Genomic DNA, 24,715 nt, shown 5'->3' on the forward strand with positions numbered 1-24,715 from the left:
TTCCTGCTGTTCTCGGCACCAGACAGTCCTGACCAGCCATCCTACCTCCACACTTCCATCATCAACCTGTGACACCCACCTTCCTCTGTCACGCTGTCCACCACCGAGCCAAACACCAGGATATCAGTGCTGCCGTCTGTGCTTCCCCCGAGCCCACTGTCGCTGCTCAGACCTGCAGGGCCAACAGAAGACAAACCAAGCCCATTTTAATACACGGGCATTCCAGCACCAGGCACAGTGAGACCACAGGGGAAACGGGCTGCGCAGAACGTCACACACACATGGCACCAGGCACTGCTGGAGAGGGAGAGGGGACTGCGACCCCGCTGACCCCACTCAGTAAAACTGCCCACGGAAAAAGAGCAAAGCTTTACGGTGTCCATGTCCCCAGGCTGCCCCTCATGCAGGGATGCTCCAACACTGCCACGGCACTTTGGGCTGTTGAGGACAGCCCTTCCTGCAATCCCTGAGGGACGCCGTGACGTAGACTGGAGCAGAGCAGCAGCAGAGACGGCTTTGCAGCAGGTCACGCAGTGTCATAAGCAAAGACACCCCTCTGCTTTCACCACTAGTAACCTCAGTTTCCACTCGATCCATGCTCTCATCAGAGCTTTGCAGTTGTCACTGGGGCACTTGCCAACGCATCGCTCCTGTGACAGTTTACTGACTGTGACTAGGCCAAATATCAACAGTGTGTACCTCAAGCCAAACTCTTAAAGCATTGTCCATTGGCTCACCCACCTCCAGAGACAGCCCTTCCCTCTCCTCACCACGCTTCCCTCCTTCCCTGCTTAGCTGGTGAGTGGTACAAGACAGCTGACTACACACAAGAAACGGAGTCCTGAAGCCATGAATCAACTTGTCCCAAGACACACAACGTGTCAGTAGCAGAGAAACTTTGTGCCTTTTCCAGCCTGTACCCCAGAGCATTCAAAATGACAGAAAGGGAAGAAGCAGCACATGCAGGAATTGCCCCTGCACGAACAGAGGTGGCACATGGCCTTTGTCCTGGGGGATGCCCAGCCCCTTTGGGAGCTCCGGCTGGATTCAGTTTCCTGTTGCTTCTAACTTCCCAAAGACTCTAAGGGATGGGGGTGCCTGTCCTCCCAGAACTCAAGAGGTTAAGTCCCCATGAGCTACTCCAAGACCTACTCTCAAATCACTGCGACTGGAAAGAAAAACAAGCCAGGCTGCAGCTGACAAAATGCTCCTAAAACATGAGCTGTGTAGTCTTTGCAAAGGAGAATAGCAGGAAAGCATGCAAGAACTGAAGAGCTGAGCCTTGAGAATCACAGCCTTACACAACACCTCAACCTTAAAGCTGTCTGTTGCAATCTTCAGAGCAGCTACAGCCAGGTCCCAGGTAAAGAACAGGCTCTACATCAGCAGGCCTGAAATGGTGACTCGCAGGCAACCCTCCAGCACTGTCCAACAGCCACAGGCGATAATGACGCTACCACAGGGGAGGTTCGCATCAGGGAAGGGGCACATCTCATGCCTATCTTTTTTTGGATTTGCTGTCAGAAAAATCATTGCTGGCTTTTGCAGAACGCAAACATACTGCCTGGGGAGCCCATGCTCTCCTCTAGGACAGAACGATAACGGGTGACCCAAAGGGGCCATGTGGCACCACTAGATTTACACCAGAGCAAGAAAGGAGGATGTGGCTCATATGACAAACATTAATATGTCATATTCCCAGGTCTGATCCCTCTGAATCAGTGATAAAATTTCTGTTTTCTTCTACAGGTGCAAGATCAGGCTGTTGAGCATCTCTGAAGTCCGGCATCTCCCCCAAGTATTGTTTCTGTTGACTAATAACACTAAATTCCTCAAAACTGGAACAGCCCTTAAGGCACTGATTCAGACAAGCTCTGAATCAGAATTCAAGAGATAGCAGGTAGGCGAGTCTGGTTTTCTGCTGCGCTGACTCAGGACTGTAAATATTTCTCTTAAATGCATACAATTACAAGCAACTGAGCTAGTACGTTTTCAAAAGCTCTCAGCTCAGCACGACGAAGGCTGCACGGCTCGTCTGAGATGGACGTGAGGCACTGGAAGTGAACGCTCCTTTCTTCCTATTTGCCATGCGATCCCATCTGTACGGGATTGGCTCCTTTATCTCACCTGAGGGACAGCTGTTCCTTTAGGATGCAGTAACCTGACCGCTGGAAACCCTAGGGAGCTTCGTGCCTTTCGAAAGCCTGCCAGCCTGTCTTCCCCACCAGGGACTGGGAATGGACCAGTCCCCCTCATCTGGCTGAAAGAAAATACGTAACTGCCTCTCAAGCTCGGTTTGGAACAAGCAAAACTTGGGTGTCTCTTTTGCTGCTAGCTGCCAGAGCGTCACCTTACCTCCGTCCAGGAGGAACGGCGTACCGCTCCCACCGGGACCCATGCCACTGCCACTCCATGGGCCACCTGCTAGCGGATGCTGCATAGAGATGTGGCTGGCACCTAGAGGAAGGTGGACGGAATATGAGGGGAGTTCATCGTCACAAACACCAAAAGAAAAATTGTCCGCAGTAAGACTTGCTAAAAAAAGGGGGAAAAAAATAAAAGCCAAAACTAAAACCAGAAAAAAAAAAGCCAATGGAATGCATAGTCTGGGGGTAAAAGATGTTGGGAAAAAATCCCATCCACCAGAACGCAAGCACCAGGGACTGACTGGACGTTAAAAGAGAAAGCGCAATAAAAGAGCAACGGGTTGGAGTCTGTGCAACTAACGGCCCATCGCTCTTCTGAAATATTTACCCTCTCTCCAGTGGGGCTGATACCTTGCCTTCGGTCTGGTGCAATGCACGCGCCCTAGAGGAGCTGGGAGCTGAAGTGTGCCAGGGCACAGACCCTTCCTTTGTACTTACTGCGTGGGCCGGAGCCAGCACCAGTGTCAAAGTAGGAGAAGAGAGAGTCCAGCTCATCAGGGCAGAAGAGGGAATCGCGACGGAACTTCCTCTCCAGTGTAGCTGCTGTTTTACACAGAGAGATTTTGAAATACAGAGTTAACAACATGGAAACAACAAAAGAGAGACACTTCTCAACAGCTCTACTGACACAGGCTGAGCTGGCACGTCCAACACACCCCAGATGTTCCCACTGCCATCCCCATGCCCACATACACCACCAAACCACCACAAAGAGCTGACCACAGCAGGAGACACTCAGACCAAAGCATCCCAGACTACGTGGAGCAGCCAGAACCCTTCATAAGCATGGCCCCTCTTGCAGACCAGGCAGGTAAAATTAAAAGATTTGAAACTTAGGAAATCCGCGTGGGGAGTGAGGCAAGGGAGCTCCCCACCTGACGACAGCATGGCTGGAGATGCATTGCCTGCCTCATGGCGGTACTTTCTACGCGCCGTCGGTGCTTTTGTGGTGCTGTTGTGTCTCTGGCACTTCTTCACACACCAGCGCCGAGGTTTCCGCTCGTTCTCTGTTAGAGTCTCCCCATTTGGCAGCTTCTTCAAGAATTTCTTTTCCACATACTTCACCTTGATCCAGGCTTCCTTGTCCTGCCTGGGAGAAGAACAGCATAAAGCTGCGCTCGGGGTCAGGTGATTCACCCGAAGCAAACAGCCACAAGGAGAAGGAGCTGCTCTGGGTCACGTCACCAGCCTGCCTTTGAGACCTGACGTTCACTGCAGCCTGTATTAAGAAGGGAGAGCTTCTCAAACCTAAAATTATCTCCTGTTTCAAAGCAAACCTAAGCGCAGGGTGTAGCTGGCAGCAGGAGGAGATGTTCAGCCCTGGGCACCACTGTGTGCTTCAGTTCCATCTATCTGATGGGTCTCCCAGAATGTGCAAACCCAGCAAGCCCTGGTTCCCGGGCATGTCTCACCAGGCTGCTGGCTGGTAATGCCCCATGGACCTCTCGGGGTCGAGCTCAGCCTGGCTAGAGGGAGGGGGTGGAGGCAGGTGAACCTGAGGTAGTTTGGGCCCTCAGTGAAGGGGCAGTCACACAATCTCTGGAAAAGAGGAGTAGGGTACTGGGTGGACAGCTTTCCACCGGACCAGTGCGCGCACTCGGACTCACCTGGAGCTCCCTGCTGTTGGTTTCTTAAGTCCCAGCTCTTCACACTGTGCCTCATAAATCTGGTTCATGGTACTGTTCCCCAGCTCACACATCAGCTGCAATACAACAGGGATGAATGAAACCCTCAGAGCCACCTTCCCGCTAGTCCAGCCTGCCCCCGGCTGAGGACTCCCTCCCCACCCACCATTTGCCTGTCTCCTGCTGCTAAAAGCCAACACTCACTTTCAACAACTCTGGCTCCCAGGAGTCCAGCGTGAGAGATCGGACCTTGGAGCAGTGAACACCCAGACTCCTGTTTATCCAGAAAGAGAACTGAAATGGTTACGTGCCTCAAAACCGAACTTCTCAGGCATCACAAAAGGAACAAGATCAATCCAGTTCTTATGCATTATCTACGCAGACGAAGCTACAGCAGAGTTTCACACATGCCAACACTCCTGCTCTCACAGGTACCACAGCAAGCAGTATGTCTCTGTACAGACATCACAGTTGGTCATAACCAAGGCTCCACCATTTTCTGCAGGAGCTTGCAGTCCATTGCTGGCTGGCGGCACGGAGCACACACACACACACACACTGTACCTGTGGATACCGGAGCACTCAATGCACAGCAGAATGCCCAGGTTGATACTGGCCCAACGAGGGTCCGGCTGACCACAGTCACAGCACTGGTCATTCCCAGGGATGCTCTGCACTCTCTGCAAGATGGTCTCTCCCTTCACACTGCGATCCCGGGAGTCGGTGGCAGAATCAATGCTGCTAGTCGAGGGGGACGCAGTCCGGTCCAGTCTCTGCAGGGAGAAGAGAGTTCTGGGATTCTGCAAAGCACTGTGGAACGAACCAGGGCTTTGCACAGCAGAGGCACTGACAGAAAGCATTACCCGAAGGGGATTAAACTAGGGCTAGGCCAGGAAGATAAGGGGTAAAGACTCATTATCTCTGTTACTGTCACAAAATGGTGCTGCACCCCATCCCTGCTCTGGGAGTGCAGACCACTGCCAGGCAAACTGCCTCGCTTGCACTTGTCCCAGCCAGGGAGCAAGCTCTTGCCATCAATCCAGAGTGATGGTAAGAAAGGGAAGATGTAGGAGAACACTGATTTAAACCCCTGCCCTTCCCCTGCTCAGCTTTGCAAGTGTGGCTGAGCTTGGTGAACAAGTGCTGCCTTTGGTTAGCACTGACACCAGCTCCCTCCCTTGAGGGCAGGAAAGTCTTTCCAAATGGTCCACCCACAGCCCAAAAGTCCACTCTCAGGGCTCTGAGTCAGAGCTACAGCTCTTCTAGGAGCCCCTCACTCACTTCGATGTAGTAGCTGTCGGGACTCTCCCGGTAGGCAGAGGCAATGCTAGCTTGAACAGCCTGAATCCAGGCCTGGCGCAGCTTCTCCGAGTCAGCCTGCAGCATGCAGCTCCTGCCAAGGAAGGAACGGGTTGGAAAGAGCAAAAGGACAAGGTGCACGTTTTGGCCAAAACTGCTCCACTTCATCCTCAGTGCAGACATTCCAGCAGGGGCAGCACCTTGACGTGACAGGCAAAAGGGCAAAAATTAATCCCACAAGTTTGCACTGTCAGAGGTGTTCCCTCTTCAACACGTGCAGGTCAGGCTGCTAGCTGGTTTGAAAAGCTGCCCACGTCAGCTTCGCTGCCCGTACGTGTATCAGGTACGTGTGGCCAGCATCTGGCTTACACTGATGTCTGATGAACTTCCCAGGGACTCTGGAGCACAGGCAATGGTATCTCCCGGTCAACATCTAACCGCCCAGGGCAGCACCTGCTCAAATCTAACCTCTTGCAGATCCATGCACAGCCCAGCTACCAGAAGATGGCCTAGGGAAGCCACTAAACTTACTTGGTAGGTGAGACGACCTCAAAGCAAAACCTCCTCTCTATGTCTTCACACGGCTTGACAGTACAGAGCCGCAGGTCTTCCACCACTACCGTCAGGACATCCTGAAAGCGGAAGAACAGGCGGCTTTGTTGGCTCCCTGATCCATGTCATAATCAGGCTTCACAACAACTCCTTCCCAAACCCCGAGGGTCAGCACAGGCTGAGTGCAGGAGGAGCAGAGCCAGCCCTCCACGGGGTACCTCCAGGGCAAGAGGAAGGGGGTATACAGAATCAAAGCACGGGACAACATGCCCATGAAGTGGCTTCTTACTGGGGACTTCAGCTTCCTCTGCTGAACAGGACTGTTCAGCTTGCCACAAACACCATCTGCTGCCCAGGACAGTCTAACCTTGGAGCGCCGTAATGCCCGAATGGGCTTTGCTGTCCCTCTGATCCCACTCCCCTCCCCGCTCCCCCCGCTGCGGTGCAGTCCCCAGCAAAGCAGGATTCCAGACAAGGTGGTTAATCGGGCAGCGTCCTCTGGGGCGGCCTCACTGACCTTTAGCTTTTTCTGGTACACCAGCTGACTGTTCTGTATGGAGAACCACCTCCTGAGGAAGACAGACAGACAGACATCAGAACAAGTGAACAGAGCTCCAGAGAGGCAGGTTGTTCTGCAGTAGAGCAGGATTCTCTCTCCGTTTAAAGAAGGTGTAATTTATTCCAAGAAGCTGGAAAATACTGTCACAAGCAAAGCTTATGCTTCTCCAGTGCCCCCCCTTGCAGAACGAAGGACTGAGCCCTAGGGAATGACTCCTGGCACGCAGGTGCTGTGAAGACAAGTGTTCTGGCTCTGTCGATGCATAGCAAGGAAGGAAAGATGGAAAGAAACACAGAGCAGGGCACTCCCACATTACTGCCTACGACTGTGGGGCAGAATCCTGCGCACCTGCTGCTCCTGGTGTGGGTAAATCCAGCACCTGGGGGACACGCTGCCCTGGTCAGGGCACACTTGCATGCGTGCACAGTGGGCACTCTCGACACTTATGGGGGAAGGTGGGTCGCTTGCACAGGCTGTGTGCCTGAGCAACGTGTAGAGCAGCGTGCCTGCTGCCTCTCAGGTTCTGTCTCCGCTCTCCTCACCACCCCAGAGCACGTGTTTCTGCCTGTGCTGCCTCCGAGCCCCATGTCCTGACCCGCGGCTTGGGCTGTTCTCTCTGCCTGTCCCGTCCCGCTCACACAATGCAGAGGCACTAACAGGGAAGAGCTGAGCGACAGCGATGAGAAGGTGATGAGTAGGCTACAGGAGCTGTGAATAGCCAAGGTGTGAGTAGATACGGCTGCGAGTGGGTGGGACTGAGGAGACAGAGAGGGCTCTCGGGAGGATACAGCCTTGCATGACTGGGATGTAGGAGGATACAGGGAGAATACCTGGGATCTCAGGGTCAGGGAAAACTTGGAGCCCTTGACACTAACATTACGTCAGACATCAGGAAAACCAGGAAGTCATGCTCCAGAGAGTCACGCTCCCTCCAGGATAAGCGCCCTTTGGAGTGACCCTTGAACTCCCAGCCAGGGGAGTTGCCTGGAGCCACTCCTCGCTACCACAAGAGTCAAGCACAGGTCTTGACATTGACCTAACACACTTTGGAGCGACCTCCTGCTCCACAAAAAACGTGGTGACAGCGAGAGCAGCCATGCTCTGGACCAAGGCTGCCCTTTGCTTAGGAAACACCGAGTAGAAAATTCTAAAAGGGTGATAGAAATTCGGCTAAGACACCCTCCCAGTGCAACAGCTTGTGAGCACTGAAATCAAACCCCGCGATGTGATGTGCTGCAGCTGCTGCTGGGGCTTCTGGTTCCTCTAGTGCAGGCTTGGTACTTAACTGTCAGGGGAGCAGAGAGCCCGAGGATAACAAAATTATACTGGATTTGACTGGAATCTCCTTACTACTAGGTGACGCTTCAGAGGGAAGGAATCACTTCTCAAACCAATTCAGAGATGTCTAATAAATTAAAGATTTTTTCCATGCAGAGGCTGTTCCTGCGCATACCACAAGCTGTTCACTGAACCATTTAGGGTTTACTTATTCCGAGGTCAAAGAACAGCACATTTCAGCCTTGCTGTGGTTCATACTTTGATGTATCCCAGGGCCACGTAAAAGATCCCTTAATATTGTATCATTTCCCTGTTATGAGAGGAGGAAATGCAGGTCAAAAAGGTATTGATCTCGTGCATTAGAAACTCACTGGAAGGGTCTGAATCCTTTTGCACAATCGCGTATGAAACGCATTGAGTATCTCAAGGGAAACTAAACGCACAAATATCGAGCAAGGCTACAACATGAAACCGTTGCTTCCACCTCCCCAAGGTCTCTGGCAGCTGCAGAGACTCTGGCTAGTGCAGGAGGCACACGAGCCAGGCGAGCACAGTGACCTATCAGATGAAATATTTATGAATTATCAAGAGCCGGGTCAGGGCGCAGAAAACCATTTCTCAGCTCCCAGCAGCACAGTAGATATTTCCACTCCCACATATCTCCCCATCCCAAAATAGACAAGTTTGCTACCCATGGCATGTCCTGCCGTGTTTGGGTGTTTCTCTTAATTGCTATAAATTTACAGCTGTCCCAGGGCATTGAGGCCTGTCTTCCCGGCACAGGACCCAGTCATTCCGCCATCGTGGAAGGCACTCTTTTTTCTCCTGGCATTTATTAAGATGCAGCAAAACATAAGCTGGCTCATTCCCTGACGCAGCCTAACAGGAATACACAGCTCACAGGAAGAAGCGCACTTGTTTTTGAAAGAAAAATAACAACCACGTACATGAACCACACAGCATCTTTCACTGATTAATGTACACGTCTCCAACAGCAATTATCAAAGAGCTGCAAAGCAAGTGGCTTTGCAAGCTCAGCACGTGAGTTATAATGGGCTGGTAGAAAATTTATGTGGTCTTGAAACAGCACTGCAATGAAGCAGATGCTTACTCCGCTTTTGCTCTGAGCTGACTTGGTGCCACGCGGCCAGGTTAGTGTGTTAAGCTGACATTAATCTCTCGAGACACCATTTCTCTCAGAAGAAATGGAAAATGAGTTCTCACTCACCGATTCCATGTTTTGAAAGCATTGCTAGCTCTCTTGAAGAGGTAGCCTTCCATCACCACTCCATTCGGGGCATCAACATTAAACTCCACCTTTGAGTCATCATAGGAGAAGTCCTGCAAACAGAAAGAGACTGAGACTCCGACTTGTCTGCCCTCTCTAGGACCAAGATGGAGATGAGCTCTTCAAAACATCAGGAGAAAGACATCTGTGTGAAAACCCTAAGGTTCAGGCAGCGCTGTCTGTCGCAGCATATCCCTGTGCCTTAGTGGGCTGCAGTCATCAATCATCCTCCTCCCAGTAAGCTGTTCTGTCCCTGTTGTTTGTGGGAAAGTACTATTCACGCTGTATTTCCCCCCTCTGGTAGCTGGTAAGAAGAAAGGCAGGTAGCTTATCACAGTGAGGGCTAAAATATTTATCAGGCAATACTCAGGGCAGTCTGCAATGGGAAATAAAGCAATAGAGGTGCTTTTCACTGGCCCAGTGAGATAACAGTGCTGCTGCCTCCTCTCTGCAAGGGGCCAGAACAGAACAAACCCCAGCCTTTTCGCACAAGAGAAACAGGCATGATTATTTCTAGAGGGAAAGACTTATCAATCACATTTTCATTAGCTATCATCACATACCATCTCCAATCTGCCTTCCCTCAATTCTCTCTCCTACACTACCAGCCAGAGCTGGTTTGTCAGCCTTGGCACCGATTCATCAGGCAGATCTCCTGGATTCTGACAGCTGGTGAGCAAGACGCAGAGCAGAGAGCAGAGCAGCTGCTCTCACAGAGCATGGGATCCTTCTCCCTGGGCAATGGGCTGCCGCCTTCCCAAGAGAAACTAGGTCATGAAATCTCAACAACATTCCCCTCTAACTTAGGGAACTATGGCCCTTCATCTCTTTGCACGCCGATTCCCCTCTCACCACGCATTGGACCCACGCCTCCCTCTCTCCAGCACAAATATTTGCCCCTGTACTACTGGGTTCAAAGACACAACAGCACAGTGAGAACAGCCCCATTAAGTTAAGTGCCTTTCCTCCTCAGCATATGCAGACCCTTGTGATGCTCTGTTGCCAGGCAACAGGCACTTCACTCTCATTAAGATGAGTTATTTTCATGCTCAGAGATGCAGCTTGCCTGGGAGGTGTCATCATCATAATAACACTGATAGAGAAGAAGCAGATATAATGGGACAGGACTGAGTCACTCCCTGGAAAGACAGCATGATGCCCAATTAGACTCTGGAAACTGCTGTAAGGCACCCAATTAAGAGAGGTCTGCTCAGCCCCAAATTTTCCTGCCATGAGGGAGAATCCCACGGGGGTCCTCTTCTGCAGATGTCTTTCATGTACATATTGCACACGAAGGCTAGAGGGAATTTTCCTCTCACTTGTAGATATGTGAACGCGTGATTTTGCTCCAAAGGGACAATTCTATAGCGCACCCTTCCAAGCACAGCTTAAAAACAACCACTTGGCTCTGCCTCACTTTGTGAAAGAGGTAAAACTATGGGGGAGGGTCTAAATATAACCACCCGACTTCTTCAGCTGTCCTTAGATAATCAAGCAGTGTGATGGTAAGAAGGATATACTGCTGTTGAGTGCAGGAGGAACAGATGGGCCACAGATGTCACGGGAGTAAATCCACTAAAAACCAGTGGAGTCAAGCCAGGTGTGAATTTAACCTCCTTGAATCTATATTGTGTTACACCTCTCTACAGACCGAATGGCTAAAGCAGAAGAGCTGAAGGCACATGGAGTTGTCCCTTGCCCTTGAAAGAACTCTAACCGGCCCCAAGCCCAGTTTTAGAAAGAGAAAACTGCACACAAAGCCACCAAGCACATATACAGCTGGAGAGAGCGAGCCAGAGCCACCGGGATGGTGTCCAACCAGAAACACATTGCTGGGAAGAATGGCTTGGGCTGGCAGCACGTTGAAGATATTGCTCTGCCTTGTTTGCTCCTTGGTTAGGACACATCCCCAGGCCAAATGCTGCTCACGTTTTTGCTGGTGTAACTCCTGAGTAACTCCACTGCTATGAAGAGAAGCACTGCAGGGCAGGCGAAGGCAGGATGCGCTGACCAGAGCTGTACGCCACACTTGTATGGTGGTTCAAACCAAGGCAGAGATCAAGGGATAAGGCCCAGTCTGCCTCTTATCCCTGGGGCGCGCACCAGTCTCATCCCCAGGGGCACTTTGTTCTGTTCCACTGCTTGGAAGCACCTGAAGTCTTTGCTGCAAAATTCTTTAGAGTGTTACAAGACAAAGTCAGGGAAAGGGGAAGGTGACAAACCTCCAGAAATCCGCCCTTTGGTCGGGATCATTTTTCCTGTCACTGCCAGGCAAAGGCCAGAAGGGAAAGGTACAGAAACAGCTCGGGCAGCAGAAAGGCAAAACCATGGCAAGTGCAACTGCAAACCTTCCAGAGCCAGTTTAAACTACAGCCTTAAATAACAGCATGTCTTCCTGATGTCACCCCTACCGGAACTTCCTTACCATACAGGGAACGTTCTTACCACAGCCACTGAAGAGAGGGGATAGATTTCTGGAAGGAGAGTAACAAGAACATCTGCTGAAACTGGATTTCAGGTCAAACGCCTGAGGAGATCATCTTGCCAGTGGTGTGGAAACACGATGGCAGTGTGTGGCCACAGCTGGATACACACGGATGTGTGACAATGAATCCCCTTAACTGGCAGACAGCGTCCCTGTATCTGCTCTATTCACCAACACATGATTTGATCCTGTTCATCCTGGGAAACAATTCGAAGGGTCCTGGCTGACGGACACAGCTCCTGCTGAGCACAGCATCCACTGGGCCATCAGCGAGTCTCGCGGTGTCTCTGACGAGGGATGTAGCATCTGTGGACTGAATTCACACAGAACTAGGAAGTATTAAACCTTCCAGCCTTGCAAGCCCAGCACAAGGTCTGGGAGGTGCTGGTGGAAAAGGAATGTGTCACCCATTGTACAACACTCAGAGTAACCTTCTTGATTCAAATCTTACCCTTGGACAAAGCAGGGTGAGAGTGTGCACACATGTGCTTTCTCTTGGCTCCCCGTTTTTACCACTTCCTGCTCTATGAGAGATTTTAACGCCTGATTTTAATAAACCACCTTTTACCAAATTCTTCCCGTCACTGCAACGTACAGGGAGTAGGCGACTGCTCTAAATGAGTTTGGACTGATTTATTAGGACTGCAGTTAGCACCTCATCGTCTCCGCAATATGAAAAAGCACTTGACGCAGAAAAGCCTTCCCAGGACTGGGATCTGAATGGCTTTGACTACAGCTGCATCTGCAGTTACGATTAGGAACAGCAGCAGCATGTTGGATCACACATTGGCAAAATAAATGGGATGTCTTCCAAAAGAGGAAACCAGAGCTATGCCCTCATCTGCTTCCCTTTCCTTCACCGACTCAGTAAATCACAGCAAACTTGTCCACTGTCCCCCCTTCTCAGTGCTGTCACTGAGTTCACACACGAGGCTGCCCAAGACTGCTATTCTTTTAGAAATGACATCACAATGGTTTCCATGGGAGCACAGGGAATGCTGCTGAAGCAACAATGAAGTAACACATTCCAAAAGACACATCTGCAGGGATGTGAAAAAGGACAGTAATGCGGACACTTTCAAAGCATCACCTGGAAAGCAAAAACCAGTACAGGCGCAGGGATGTGAAAAAGGACATTAATGCGGACACTTTCAAAGCAGCACCTGGAAAGCAAAAACCAGTACAGGCACTAACAGCCCCCCCAGAAAAGGGAAAAAAGGAAAAACCTATTTGAAGGTTGCCTCCCTTGGTTGAGTGGGCCTTGCCCACCTCCACAGAGCACGTACAGAGCTTTTCATACAGAGGAAACGGCTGACGGATTTAAATAAATCTCCAGCTTCACTGAACGGAGTTAACATGAAGAGTGAAGATGCTCCTCATCAGCCTGGAATCCTTGTGAGGAGGGGAAGCCTCCTCAGTAAGGAGCCCTGCCTAAGAGCAGACGCACTGAAGTAGGAAAGACTGGTTTATAGGTTCATTCCAGCACACCTGGCTGAGAACAGAGAGAACCTTCCTCTAAAATACCAAGACTTCCTGAATATTCTTTAAAGCACAATCACTGTGGCCCTGAAAAGCCACAGCACGGCTCCCCCAGCACAGCTCCCCTGGGTGTCAGCTCAGCGTGGGAATAACGATACTGCGCTTCTCTGTACGATGTTTTGATTTCTACTGGCAGAAAACACTATCAGAACTAGGCAATCAGATGAGCAAATAATTTTGCTCCAGGTAGCTTTAGATACTCAGAAAAATGTATCTTACTCCCAAACCTCCACGGTATTTTATTTGCAATCAATACCATTTAGGATAAGCGACACTGCATCCGTTACGTGCCTTCCCTCGGAGCAGACAAAGGCTTTATCCAGAAGTGCCCTCTTCACTAAGTAACCAGTGATGCCCCGTATTTACCAGGAATATTACACACATTAGGTACACATCCACGCACCGAGAAGAACTGCTCCTGTTGGGAAGAGCAGTATGTGACTAGTCTGGCTGTTCAGTTCTAAAGAGAAGGTAATTCAGAGGAATGTTCACACTCCCTAAAGAAGCACACCCTCCCCTTCCACACAAACACTGCTGCATGCACAGTCTGTCCGCTTCTGGAGCCTGAATATATTCAACCTTTTCTGTTTCTGGCTATTTTTACCTCTGTATCTAGTGTGAACAACCCAAGACCTCAGAGGCAGATGGAATTTGGAGGAGGGCTCCCCACCTACATTCCCCTTCTGCGCAGTCCGCTTTCATTCATTCCGGCCAAATCCCACTTCCAGACCTTTTGTTTCTTGAATTTCCTAATGCCTACTGATGTCCCTGCTCTGCCTGCCAGCAGATGATGCACAGAGAGCTGTGCTCTGCCCAGGAGCTTTTCCAGCACAGCAACAGAACCAACCACATTTGCTCTCCTGCAGTAGCAAAGCTCGACTTGCTTTGGTGTCACCCCAGCACAATGCTCGCTCCCCTGGGGAAAAGTGCCCTCTAAGCTTTCTCCCCACGGCAAACCGACCCTGCAGGAATCTCCTTACCAGGAGGTATTCAAGCCTGCTGAAGATCTTCATGGTGCCAGGGCGGTTTGGCTGCTCTTGCCTGGAGAGCAGGAGCCGCTGTGTGCTCGCTCACTCTTCGCTCTCTACAGCAGCATCTCTGCGAAGCACCGTGGGCTGGCAGCGAAGGAGGGATTTCTTTTTCAGCCCCTTCTCCTTTACCCCTCCTACTCCTTTTTGGGAAGCTCTAAGCTCTGCCGTTGGCTCCCGTGGAAGCAAGGGGCTCTAGGCAAGGAAATCTGCTGGCCCCTGGGGACCACCTGCCTACCCCCTCCCGTGCCTCCTATTCACAGTCAATCAGCTTAGAGCAAGGGCTAATTACCATACAGCTGCCACCGAGAAAATCAGGGGGGACTGGGGGAAGCCAGGCAACACAGAGCAACGTTGACGGGAGGATGCTCACCCTGAATGCCTGCCTGACCTCACCAGAGCCAGGCTCTGCCCCTAGCAGGCTCTGCTCCCCCCGCCTCCTGCAGCACAGCCACCCTTTGGGCAGCAATGCCAGCCCTGCTCTACCGCAGCGGCAGAAATCGGGGTGTTGAAGTGCCATATGGCCCCAAGTTTGTCATCTACCAGCTGGACTAAATGAGGCAGAGCTCTGCCTTGGCACTCCATCCCCCCTTCCCGTGCACACAGCACAACCGCTCCCCCCGCTACTCTGGATGGAGGAATAGGTATGAGGCTGCAAAGGAGCTTTTATATAGCCCCTTATAACCCCCAAAACACTTCAAAACAGATTAAACTGGATTCCATCCCTTCCTGTCATTCCTTTGAAGGCTGTTTGGGAAGACGCTGTGTTGGGGAAATTCTTCTGCCACTCCTCTCTAATTAAGGACAACTAAATTTCCGAATTTTTCAAGAGACCAGAGGGTATTCTGGGCTCAGCATGAAGACGTGTATTCACATACGCGCTGTGCTCCCTTCGGAGACAGTGAGATGCACTCGGCCCAAGAGAGCCATGCTCCCTGCCAAGGCAGGAGCAACACTGACTCCGGGCAGCCGAAAAGCAGCATCATAACATTGCCAGGCAGGAAGCTTTAAAGCCTAAATTGCAGCAGGGATGTTCAGCTCTCACAGGCTTCTGCACACTGAGCCACAGCTCTATCCATACGTATCCCGAGAAGAGTAATTGCTCGTTCTCTTGAACCTGACCTCTGCTTCATTCCCTGCTAGTCCAGTCAGCAAAGCCACGTAAAGACATTTCACTGAAATGCACCGTGCTAGAGAGATGCTCCATCTTCCCTCGAATGAAGTCATCACCCCAGCAGAGTCCCATGGGAACGGAGAGTTCACAAATGGATTCACCCCTCCCTCAGAACACTTAACCAAAGGGACAGGGAATGTCTGTCATTAGCTTTCAAATCTGTTTATGGTTCCATTTCATGGGCTATGACATTTTTGAGAGAGCATTAGAAAGGAAACAACAGCCACTTTGACTCCTCCTGGTGAGAGGCATTGATCCACACAAGGCCCTGCCAGATACGGACTCCTTAGCGATTCCTACTCAGGGCTTGGCTCACGAACAGCTATTTCTCAGGGCCCTCTGAAATCCCCCCCTCACCGTGCCCACAGAGCGTGACAGTGTGTGTGTGTCTGTTGGAAGCCCACCAACACTCTGTTACGAGCCTGTGCTGCCAATTCACCTCCCACCAGACCCACAGTCCTCAAAGGCTCCCACACACCAAACGCGTGAAGTGCCAGCCAAGTACCGCTGCCACTGCAATACTGAACTCCAGGCAAGACTGACCACCACGCAGAGCAGGGGGAGCTGACATCTTCTTTCAGCACAGGACTGAACACAGCGTTGATGAGCATGAAAGCAAACTGTCTTGGAACTGGGCTTTAAAATGACTCTGGTGTCCAGCTTACAGAACTAATCCTATGGCAAGTTGTCTTTGTTCTGCTTTCAAGGCAGGACTTAGGAAATATCCAGAGCAGCAAAGTGCTAATCCTGAGCACTGAAGATGCCAGAAGAAGGAAATGTATGTGGGTACTCACCTGCAGGAGGGTCTGCAGGGGCAGGTCAGCAATCCATGAAGAGAAGGAAAAGAAAAAAACAAGATAATCAGCTGATGTTTCTACAAGCCTCAGATTTGGGATAATTCCCAGATGAATAGTCTGCAACATCAGAGCCCACCTTCACCAAAGATGCGTCCCTACTGAAGGCCCACACTTTTTTGACAATAAATCCTATTATCTTGCCGGTTCAGGCTAGTTACCCCCAATTACAGCAGGTGAGAGCACACACACAGTGGGTTACTGCAGCTCAGCTGAACACAACAGCTTGCTCAGCCATGGCAGCAATACTGCCTGGGTCCCCACGGACCTTTCCAGAGCTATGCTGCTCGAGGCTGCAGCCACGTCACGTCACAGGAGCTAAGCAAGAAGCACCTGAACTGCAGTCTGGAACAGACTTGCATGAAGAGTTCACTGCAGCACAGTCCCCTCCCAACAGCAGCACAGTCCTGCTCCCTCCCCCACGACCCAGCACCGTCTCTTCAGTGCAGCGTGAGCTCCCTATGCACGAAGAAAAGGCCCTGCAGTAAGTCCTGTCTAGGGGTACCAAAGGAGCGCATCCACTCATCCGCCTGCCAGATGATTTAACTGGCACTGTGGCCATCTGGCTGGGCTGGCACTCAGGCACGCTGCCATGCTGCTGCCTCACCAGCAGCCAAGGCAGTGAGAGGCAGGGAGAAGTGGCAGAAGGGATGTGATAATACTGCGGAGATCATAGGGCTTGCCAGATAAAAAGCTCGCTTGTTCAGCCAGGCCTCCCAGCATCCACAGGGTTATCACTCTCATCTCAACAGCTTCTGCTGCTGCTGCTGCTCCAGGCTGTGAAGGACTAACCCAGCAAGGCCTCTCATCAGGTGGCAGCTGCCACTGCGTGATCCAGACCACCGCAGTGATGGAGAGAAGTGCTGATCACACCAAGCTGCAGCCCCAGGACTCACCCTCTGTTGTATCAGCGCATGCTTGTGCTCCATCTCCCTCTTCTCCACTGCAGAGTCAATCACCAGCTGGTCCAGCTAAAGGCAGGGAGGAAACCACCAGTATAAAAGTCAGGAAGGAGGTTTATGAGCCACTGCTCATCTCTGCTGCCCTGCTTTGGGATTACACCAGCCCTGCCAAACATCCTAAGTCCCCACAAGAGGGAAAAAGGGCTGTGTTTGGGTGTGCACTGATGGTGACCACAGCTCTTGGCTGTCACTCCATGGTGCAGCACGGCTCATCCCCAGTTACCATGTCTGGTAGCTGAATAGGAATGAGGATGCCCTTTCAGGGTGAAGGGTACAAACAGGCAGACTGAGTCAGCCACACTCCCTGTCCCCTCACCTCTGTGGCTAGTTTCTTCATGTAGGGATCCAGTTCGTGGAGAAGACTGTAGCCCTGCTGGAAAAAGGTGTACTGGGCATGCATGAAGGACAGCATCTGGGAAGGGAAACAACAGCAAGGTCAGAATAGGTTCTGGGACAAAGTGAGTGTGAAAATTCTTTATCTCTTATTACCCACAAACAAGTCTCTTCAAGGTCTAACCCTTTCCCTTCCCAAAACAACCTATCCACTAGATGCTACTCCCTCTCCTTTCTTCCTCTCGCAAATCCTTCCACACTGCCAGGTAACCCCTGTTGTGAGCACAAAGCAGTAAAAGCAAAGCAGAGAGTCCCCTCCAGTCCTGGCCTGCGGAGTGTCCTGCTGGTCCTTCATCCTCCCCTCTCGTTGGCATACCTGCAGCCCCCCGAGCAGTCCCAGACAGTATCTCCAGGGCAGACCGAGGAGTCAGTATGTCGACCCATGCAACCTGAAATGGAGAGGGCTGCCTTTCATTGAGTCACTGAGAGCAGCCACAGAAAACACAGAGAGCCCTTACCGCATCCAGTATTTCAAACTTCTTCTTGGCCTGCAGGACGTTGATCTGTGAAGGAATCACGACAAGACTCTCAGCATCGGCTGGGTGGAGATCAAGCATGCACAGCTTGCTGCAATACTCCTCACAGCAAAGCACAAACTATTCCAGGACCGTTCCAGAAAGTTAGTTTCAGAAAAGACATTTCTGGCACGTTCCAGGTGGAATAAAAAGGGAAACAGCATGGAAGCATTTCTGCCCTGGGCTGCTCCTAATGGTTAAGGCCACTGCTAGATGCACGTCTGTCCGCAGGCTGACAGCAGTGACCCCAGACTGCAATTCGGTATCACCCGAAGGAGATGTTTATCAGGTCACTGCGAGGATTTCTCTGAGCAGGCTGCGAGGTACCAGCGCAGCGTTAGGGGGATTTTCAGTAATCATGGCAAAGGCAGCCAGGAAATTGCGCTGTTGTTCCAACTCTTCTCTCAACTTTTGCCAAGTTCTCTCTTTTCCCAGGTATCTGAGTTGGGATTCGTGATGGGAGAGCCTAACCTACTGCAATTGGGATATTGTTTTAATTCGTTATTATTTATTTCAGATGTCTGGACATTCAAGACCAGGAAAAGATCTCCTTTCAGATATGAAAGAATAAAATGGTAACTCTCCTTACTATATCCTTAATTACATGCCAGAGGATGCCTGGACAAGGTCGTGTCTTTGCATCTCAAAGCTGACGGATTTAGACCGGCACCCTGCAGTGGGCCAACAGGGAATCCTGCCCCAATACTGGATCAGCACATTGAGGGAACTCTTCCTTTTCATCAGGGGGAGAAATGAGGGGCTCACTATAGTGTGACCTCGCCAGCAAATACTGTTGCATTCATATCTAAATCCTAGACGTCAAAAATTGCAGTCCTAAAGCCAGAGCATGTGACAAGAGAGACTACCTCAGGACCAGACAGAATGCGTTGGCAGACGGTCCTGGGTGCTGCAGGAGTGACAGCTAGTGGAGACACACACAGATCAGCGTTAACACCTGACTTATCTGCTCTATACACCCACTGCCTGAAAGGACAGACCTGACTTGATGCCTGTGAGTGGTTCAAAGAAGAATCCTTGACCATTCTGGGTGCAGGGAGTGTACCTGCAGGAAATCTCCCGCTGGGAAGAGAAATTCAGTCTAAGGCACATGTTTGATTTCTGCTACTGAAAAGAACGGTTAAGATTTCCCTTCTCGGGTACACCGCAGCATTTTCAGGAAGGGGAACATGTCCCAGAGTCATGTCAGTGCCACACAGAGGTGTAAACACAGGTAAGCACACGTCCCCACACAGACTCACAGTGTAATACAGGTTGGAAGGGACTTGCAACTCTGGCTAAGCTGTACATGTGTTTAGAGTGCTGCAACTACACCCGCGCCTGGAACTAGAGCAAACCTTGGTGGTTTCACTCTCTACCACGCACCAGTCCTAAGGACTCCCTGCCTCAGGGGGCAGAGGGCAAAATGTCCAACGGGTCAGTAGTCCAGTACCCTTTTGAACACAGTGCTAAGCACCTACTTGCCTTCCCTCAGTCCCTACAGTAGACTATTCGGCAATTTGTCTGCGATGGCTTGTTCTGTACTGGGAAATCCAGTCAGAGCTGGGGGCACAGACACCAACCTGCAACACATAGTCTAAGGCCAGATGCCGGAAACACTTCCTGGTTATGGTCAAGGTGCCTGTTGCCTCCTCCACTTCATGGGGCTTGTGCCGAGGTGCCTGGGCATTCTTCACCAGGGAAATCTCCATGTCTTCTCGCACCTTGTCAAACTGCTTCTTGGTTTCCTTGAATTTCCGGACATCACTGGAACCCGAAGAGGAGGAGATGATGAGAATTGTTGCTACAAAGCAGGTGGGATATTGCTGATACCAGCAGAGCAGGGAGAGGCACTACCAGGTGCAGTTTGATCACTCAGAGATCCTGGCTCCAGATGCCATAGGGATCCTAACCCACCCCACTGATCCCAAATTCAGGACAGGGTGTTCAACTAGGGCAGCATGTGCATGGCCATGCATGTGCACCTCTAGCTGATTCTGTCCCGCCTGACTGTAAAACCCAGAGATTTGACCATTCTATTCCCCTCATGTTACAGGCACATTTATTAACATTTGCTTTCAGAAATACATGATAAACAACACGAACTTTCAAAGTGTTATTTACACCTAGAGAGCTCCCATGGGATGGGGGGGTCTGCTTTGTGGGGGCAGGGGAGGCTCTGAAGACATAGCGACAGGCAGGGTTTTCCAGCCAAGGGCAAGAGCAATGCAAAGGTCAAAGGCCCAGGGCCTGCAAGCACAGAGGCTGAGCTGTCCAGGGGGAAAAAGAGTAAGTTGCAAAGATGCTGAAAAGACAACAGCCCCAAAACGAAGGTGAAATTCCCCCTTCTGACTGCCAGCCCTAAGCAGCACCCAAGAACTTATTATAGAGAAAGAGGGGGTAGGGTGAGTGCTAGGCACGAAGATGGGGATGAGGAGTGAGGGGTCAGCTCGGGACCCCCTCCCTCCATCACACTACTGCTGCTGAGGGACCCACAGGCAACTGCTAGTTCCCATGGCAACCGGCTCCTGCTCAGCCAAAGGTCTCAGCTGCCTCCCTGACCTACATTCAGCCGCCTTGGGATCCCTCCCATGCTGCACTAGGTACCTGCCCTGGGGAAAAGAGGCACTCACAGGAAACATGTGGAGGCAGCGACGGCAGGGACAGCCTGCTGAGAGCCTGGATCAAAGGGACAGCCCGTCCCCAGCCAATTACCTCCCTGAGCCCAGCGCTTCTGCACCCCAGGCCGGCCACTGCAAGCTCCCACCCCTAACACGCACTGTTCCGCGCTGCTCACACCAGGGCAGTGCAAACACGCTGCCAATAGCACGTAACTCCGAACCAGCAGTCGAGCCCCAACCGGGAGGCGCAGTGTCAGCAGCTCGGTTCCCAGCGCTCACAGGACAGGTGCAACGCAAGTTCAAGACGCTGAAGACCAAACTGACAAGGCAAACACTTACTCTTTCACAAAATTGTGCAGCTGCTGCCGGACTGACCTCTGCGCCTGGTCAAACAGGATCTGAAGGACAAGAGAGGGAAAAGACTGTCAAACATTTTTGCAACATGGAAACATTGAGGCGTCAGAAAATCCATAAATGCTCTCTTGGAACTTCAGCATGAGGGACTCAGCATTACTCCAGGGCTTAGTAGTTCCAGGTCATAATGGGTAATATTTTTTTCCCCGTTGAAGTGCCGAATTCCTGCACCACAGGTTTCACAGCCTGAGCCCAGAGACCTACACACCAACATACCTTCCTAAGAGAGGGGCTGCAGGAGCAGCTGCCTTCATAATCCCCATTATCTCTCGAGTCTCGAACTTCTCACGTCGCCAGAGGAGGGCACTGTCACCTCAACACTGCACCACTTCGGGAAGGAGACAGGAGGTCTGGAGGTACCACGTGCTGATGAACCTCCCTCCACTGGAGCGTCCCCAGCCTGAGCAGGACCCTGTCCACACCAGTAAGACCTTGGCAGGCACTGCAGAGATCTCTCCCATGAGACACACTCTGAGGTGGTCACCAGCTTCAACCTCCTCATGCCCACAACAGTCTACTAGCAAAACCACTGGTTCACTCCTGACCCTCCCTTCCAGGGCCAGCAGACGCAGATGTCCTCCCTACCTGACGTCTCCCACCACAGGCAAGCAAGTCACGCTGCTGCCACTGCCCAGGTGTCCTGCTCCAAAGAGGACCCAGAGCACTCTGGAGCAGCGGCGCTGGCTGCAGAGCCTCACACACGTTCGTTACGGGTGTTGCTGCAGCCAGGGACAAAGAAGAAACATGCCAGGACTAGCTGAGTATAAACAGCCGTGATCAGCCTCTAAATGTGAACAGACGCAAAGCAAGGGAAAGGACAGAGAACCCCAGACCACCCAGCTCTGTGTTTGTACCAATGTAAATCATTTAGTGCTCTTGGCACCCACTCCCTCTCCAGCGGCACTCCACGAGGCACTGGCCTGCAGCTCTTCCCATGGAGCAGCTTCCCCAAGTGACGTTTGGGCACTGCCGGTGCTTCCCTGCACTCATGCCACCATGCAGGGACAGGCGAGCAGCAAGAAAGCCATCTGGTTCCCACCGCACCTACACCTGGAGAGTCTCCATCATTTGCTTAGGGTCAGGGAGAGGAAAGGACACTGTCATGTCGTACTCAGGACTACAGACAAGTTCCAGAAAGGCTCTGCACACTGGTGCCTGGCTGGAAAAAGGAGAGATGCTTTGAACAGCACAAGTGAAGCATTTATGGAAGGTTTCTGCCTGTAACAAGGAGAGATTCCCCCAGCAGGACCCTTCCAGGCCTGTGTGCCACCATCTCTTCCTGCCACAGCACAGGCTGCTTCTCAGGCTGCCTGGGAAGAAGAATTAACTAAGGATTTGGTCCAGGTCTAAGAATCAGAGCTCATAAAGCTGCTTCTTTCTGAAGCTGTCTACTGAGAGGGAACTGAGCTCATGGCAATCACGCAGGCAGCGTTCCTGTGCCTGTGGAGCAGGGACGTTTCTGTGTGGAATTTTAAGTAATGCAGCTGTATTGGAACAGGAGAACACCACAAACAAGGCAGACAGAGCACACACACACATATATACAACCTCCATCTCCCTCTGTCGATACTCCTCTCCCTACTCCCGTTCTGCACACACTGAGCCCCACACCACTATGATGGTGCCTATCCTTCCAGTCTGCCCCGACTCAGCCAGGGCAGGTCTGGGGCAGTGGGTGGCGAGGGGATAGCAGGTAAGAACATGCCTCTCCTGCCAGCAGCACCGCTGCTGAGAGGCATCCTATGGTAGTGGCATCACTTTTATTGCTTCTTCATTAATTTTGCCAGGCAAGATCACCAGGGGATGTTTTCAAGTGGATCCTCCATTCAATTTTCAATGCAAAGTAAACAGTTTTAAGAGCTAGAGTTTCAAATATAAAAATCATCCCTTGGCTTTTTCTCCTTTCCCAGACATACTTGGAACAAATAATTTGTTTTAAGATTTTCCAGACCAAATATCACCCCACCCTCTCTCTTAGCTTCCACCAAGACATGAGAAGTCCAGCCTGTGACTCACACACATCTGTGCCTGAAGAGAGTCAGCATGAAAGAAGGGAGTTAACACCGCACTGCTCTCGCCCAAGAGCAGCAGCAGGAGAGATCCTACGTTACACCTTCCCAGCATGGGCTTCTGAGGCAACAGCATAAATCCAAACCCGCGTTTGACAGGGGCTTAGGAACTGCATGGCCCAAAAGCAAGTCCAGCAGCCCGGGATGTTATTCCTGGAACTACAAGCCTAAAATCAAGAAACGAGACACCAGAGATCCAGAGGGATGCCACTGCTGCAGCACTCCCACACAACTCCCTGCAGAGCTCACGAGAGGAGATCCCACCAGGCTGCAGTGCAAAGCAGAAGCTAAGATCTGCCTCTCTCAGCACTTACTGCATGAAATCCAGAAGTAGGACATCACAGCTGCACATGGGAATAGGGCTCGAGAAGAGATTAAAGGCAGGCACAGCGTTTGTGGTGGGAATTTGTCAGGAAGCAGCTGAGGCCATTAGACCAGAGGCTGAGGGGGGATGATGCTGGCCACCAACCAAGGCTCCATGCCACCGTACCACAAAAGCGGGGCAGGTTCAGAGGTGGTTGGTGGCCCAATTCAACCAAGAGCCAAGATCATCAGGTAATTTTGTGATGATGAGGCAGGTCCAATGCCAAGCCTGGAAGTCAGTCCACATATCATGGACAGGCTCAGAGGCTGCCGGGCAGATCCATGGTGATAAGGCAGGTCCAGCATCATGCAGGAAAGATCAACCTGTAAATTAGGGTCACCAGGGTCCATATCTGGGTATGACTGTAGCTGAGCTGGAGACCTGTGCTCCTACACAGCTCAAAGCAAGACTAAGGGCCTTGGGCACAGCTTAAATGGAGTGCCTGGGCCCAGAGGTGAAGGGTATGGGTAGAGGCTCCAGATGAAGCTGGCCAGGGCCGTTAAGGTCTATTAGTGCACTGAGAGCCACAGCCCGAGATGAGATCAAGACCACTAAGGGAATCAGCCGTTCTCCTGCTACAACTGGCACCAGCTGATGAGACAGAGGGTGGGAAGCTTCCTCTGCAGCTGCCTGACACTTGGACACAGGCAGCTCTCCCTTCTCCAGCTCCACCAATTCACCACCCCAGCGAGGGTGGACATGAGCTGCATGAGTCACATCTCGGCGCTTATCTTGCTCACGGCCAGTCTGGAGGCCTCATTCCCACCGATGTCCCCCAGCCTGAAGGGCTGTTTATGTTGCATCTAAATGAGGGCTAATTGCTCCGGGACTCGGAGCCTGATCCTTTTATCCAGTCTCGGGAATCCTGTCCCACCAGCAGTCTCCCAAACTGGGGGCACTGCAGTGTGTCTGTGGGAGGAGGCAGCTACACCCAGGCTGGGGGTCAGGTCCAGGGCTGCCCAGAGGTGACTCTGTTAGCTCTCTCTCAGCATCTGCTGGGCCACAGGAGTGACCCCCCACTCTGGCCTGCACAAATGCACAAATAACATCCCTCACTGTGGCAGCTTGCTGCACCCGGACACCTCCCAAGCACTGTGAGAAAATGCAGGAGGTCCACCCAACCCTGTGGAGAACAGGCAGCTTGGAAGCACTCTCCCCTTCCTCTGCCTTCCCCCTGAACTCCACCGCTACCCTCCACCCAGGACATCTGCCATCTGCCTCACTGACTCACCACAGCTTGGGTGGCTTCGTGTCAGCAGGACATGCTTCCTGG

General features: G+C 51.7%; 1 protein-coding gene across 1 annotated transcript in view; it reads right to left on the reverse strand.

Moving 5' to 3' along the window:
- Positions 1-24,715, reverse strand: part of ACAP3 (ArfGAP with coiled-coil, ankyrin repeat and PH domains 3) — a 35,671-nt gene that overhangs the window by 1,816 nt on the left and 9,140 nt on the right. Inside the window, exons 4-20 of the mRNA XM_010137099.1 lie at positions 20,935-20,993; positions 19,558-19,741; positions 17,921-17,965; positions 17,386-17,481; positions 17,004-17,078; positions 16,048-16,059; positions 8,968-9,080; positions 6,420-6,471; positions 5,882-5,982; positions 5,333-5,444; positions 4,616-4,824; positions 4,256-4,325; positions 4,034-4,128; positions 3,302-3,516; positions 2,865-2,969; positions 2,356-2,457; positions 80-172 (exon numbers count right to left, since the gene is read on the reverse strand). Coding sequence (XP_010135401.1) covers positions 80-172; positions 2,356-2,457; positions 2,865-2,969; positions 3,302-3,516; positions 4,034-4,128; positions 4,256-4,325; positions 4,616-4,824; positions 5,333-5,444; positions 5,882-5,982; positions 6,420-6,471; positions 8,968-9,080; positions 16,048-16,059; positions 17,004-17,078; positions 17,386-17,481; positions 17,921-17,965; positions 19,558-19,741; positions 20,935-20,993 — 1,738 coding nt within the window. The remainder of the gene's footprint in view (positions 1-79; positions 173-2,355; positions 2,458-2,864; positions 2,970-3,301; positions 3,517-4,033; positions 4,129-4,255; positions 4,326-4,615; positions 4,825-5,332; positions 5,445-5,881; positions 5,983-6,419; positions 6,472-8,967; positions 9,081-16,047; positions 16,060-17,003; positions 17,079-17,385; positions 17,482-17,920; positions 17,966-19,557; positions 19,742-20,934; positions 20,994-24,715) is intronic.

The sequence above is a fragment of the Buceros rhinoceros genome, unplaced genomic scaffold (genome assembly GCF_000710305.1).
Source record: "Buceros rhinoceros silvestris isolate BGI_N320 unplaced genomic scaffold, ASM71030v1 scaffold6085, whole genome shotgun sequence".
Classification (NCBI taxonomy): Eukaryota; Metazoa; Chordata; class Aves; order Bucerotiformes; family Bucerotidae; genus Buceros; species Buceros rhinoceros.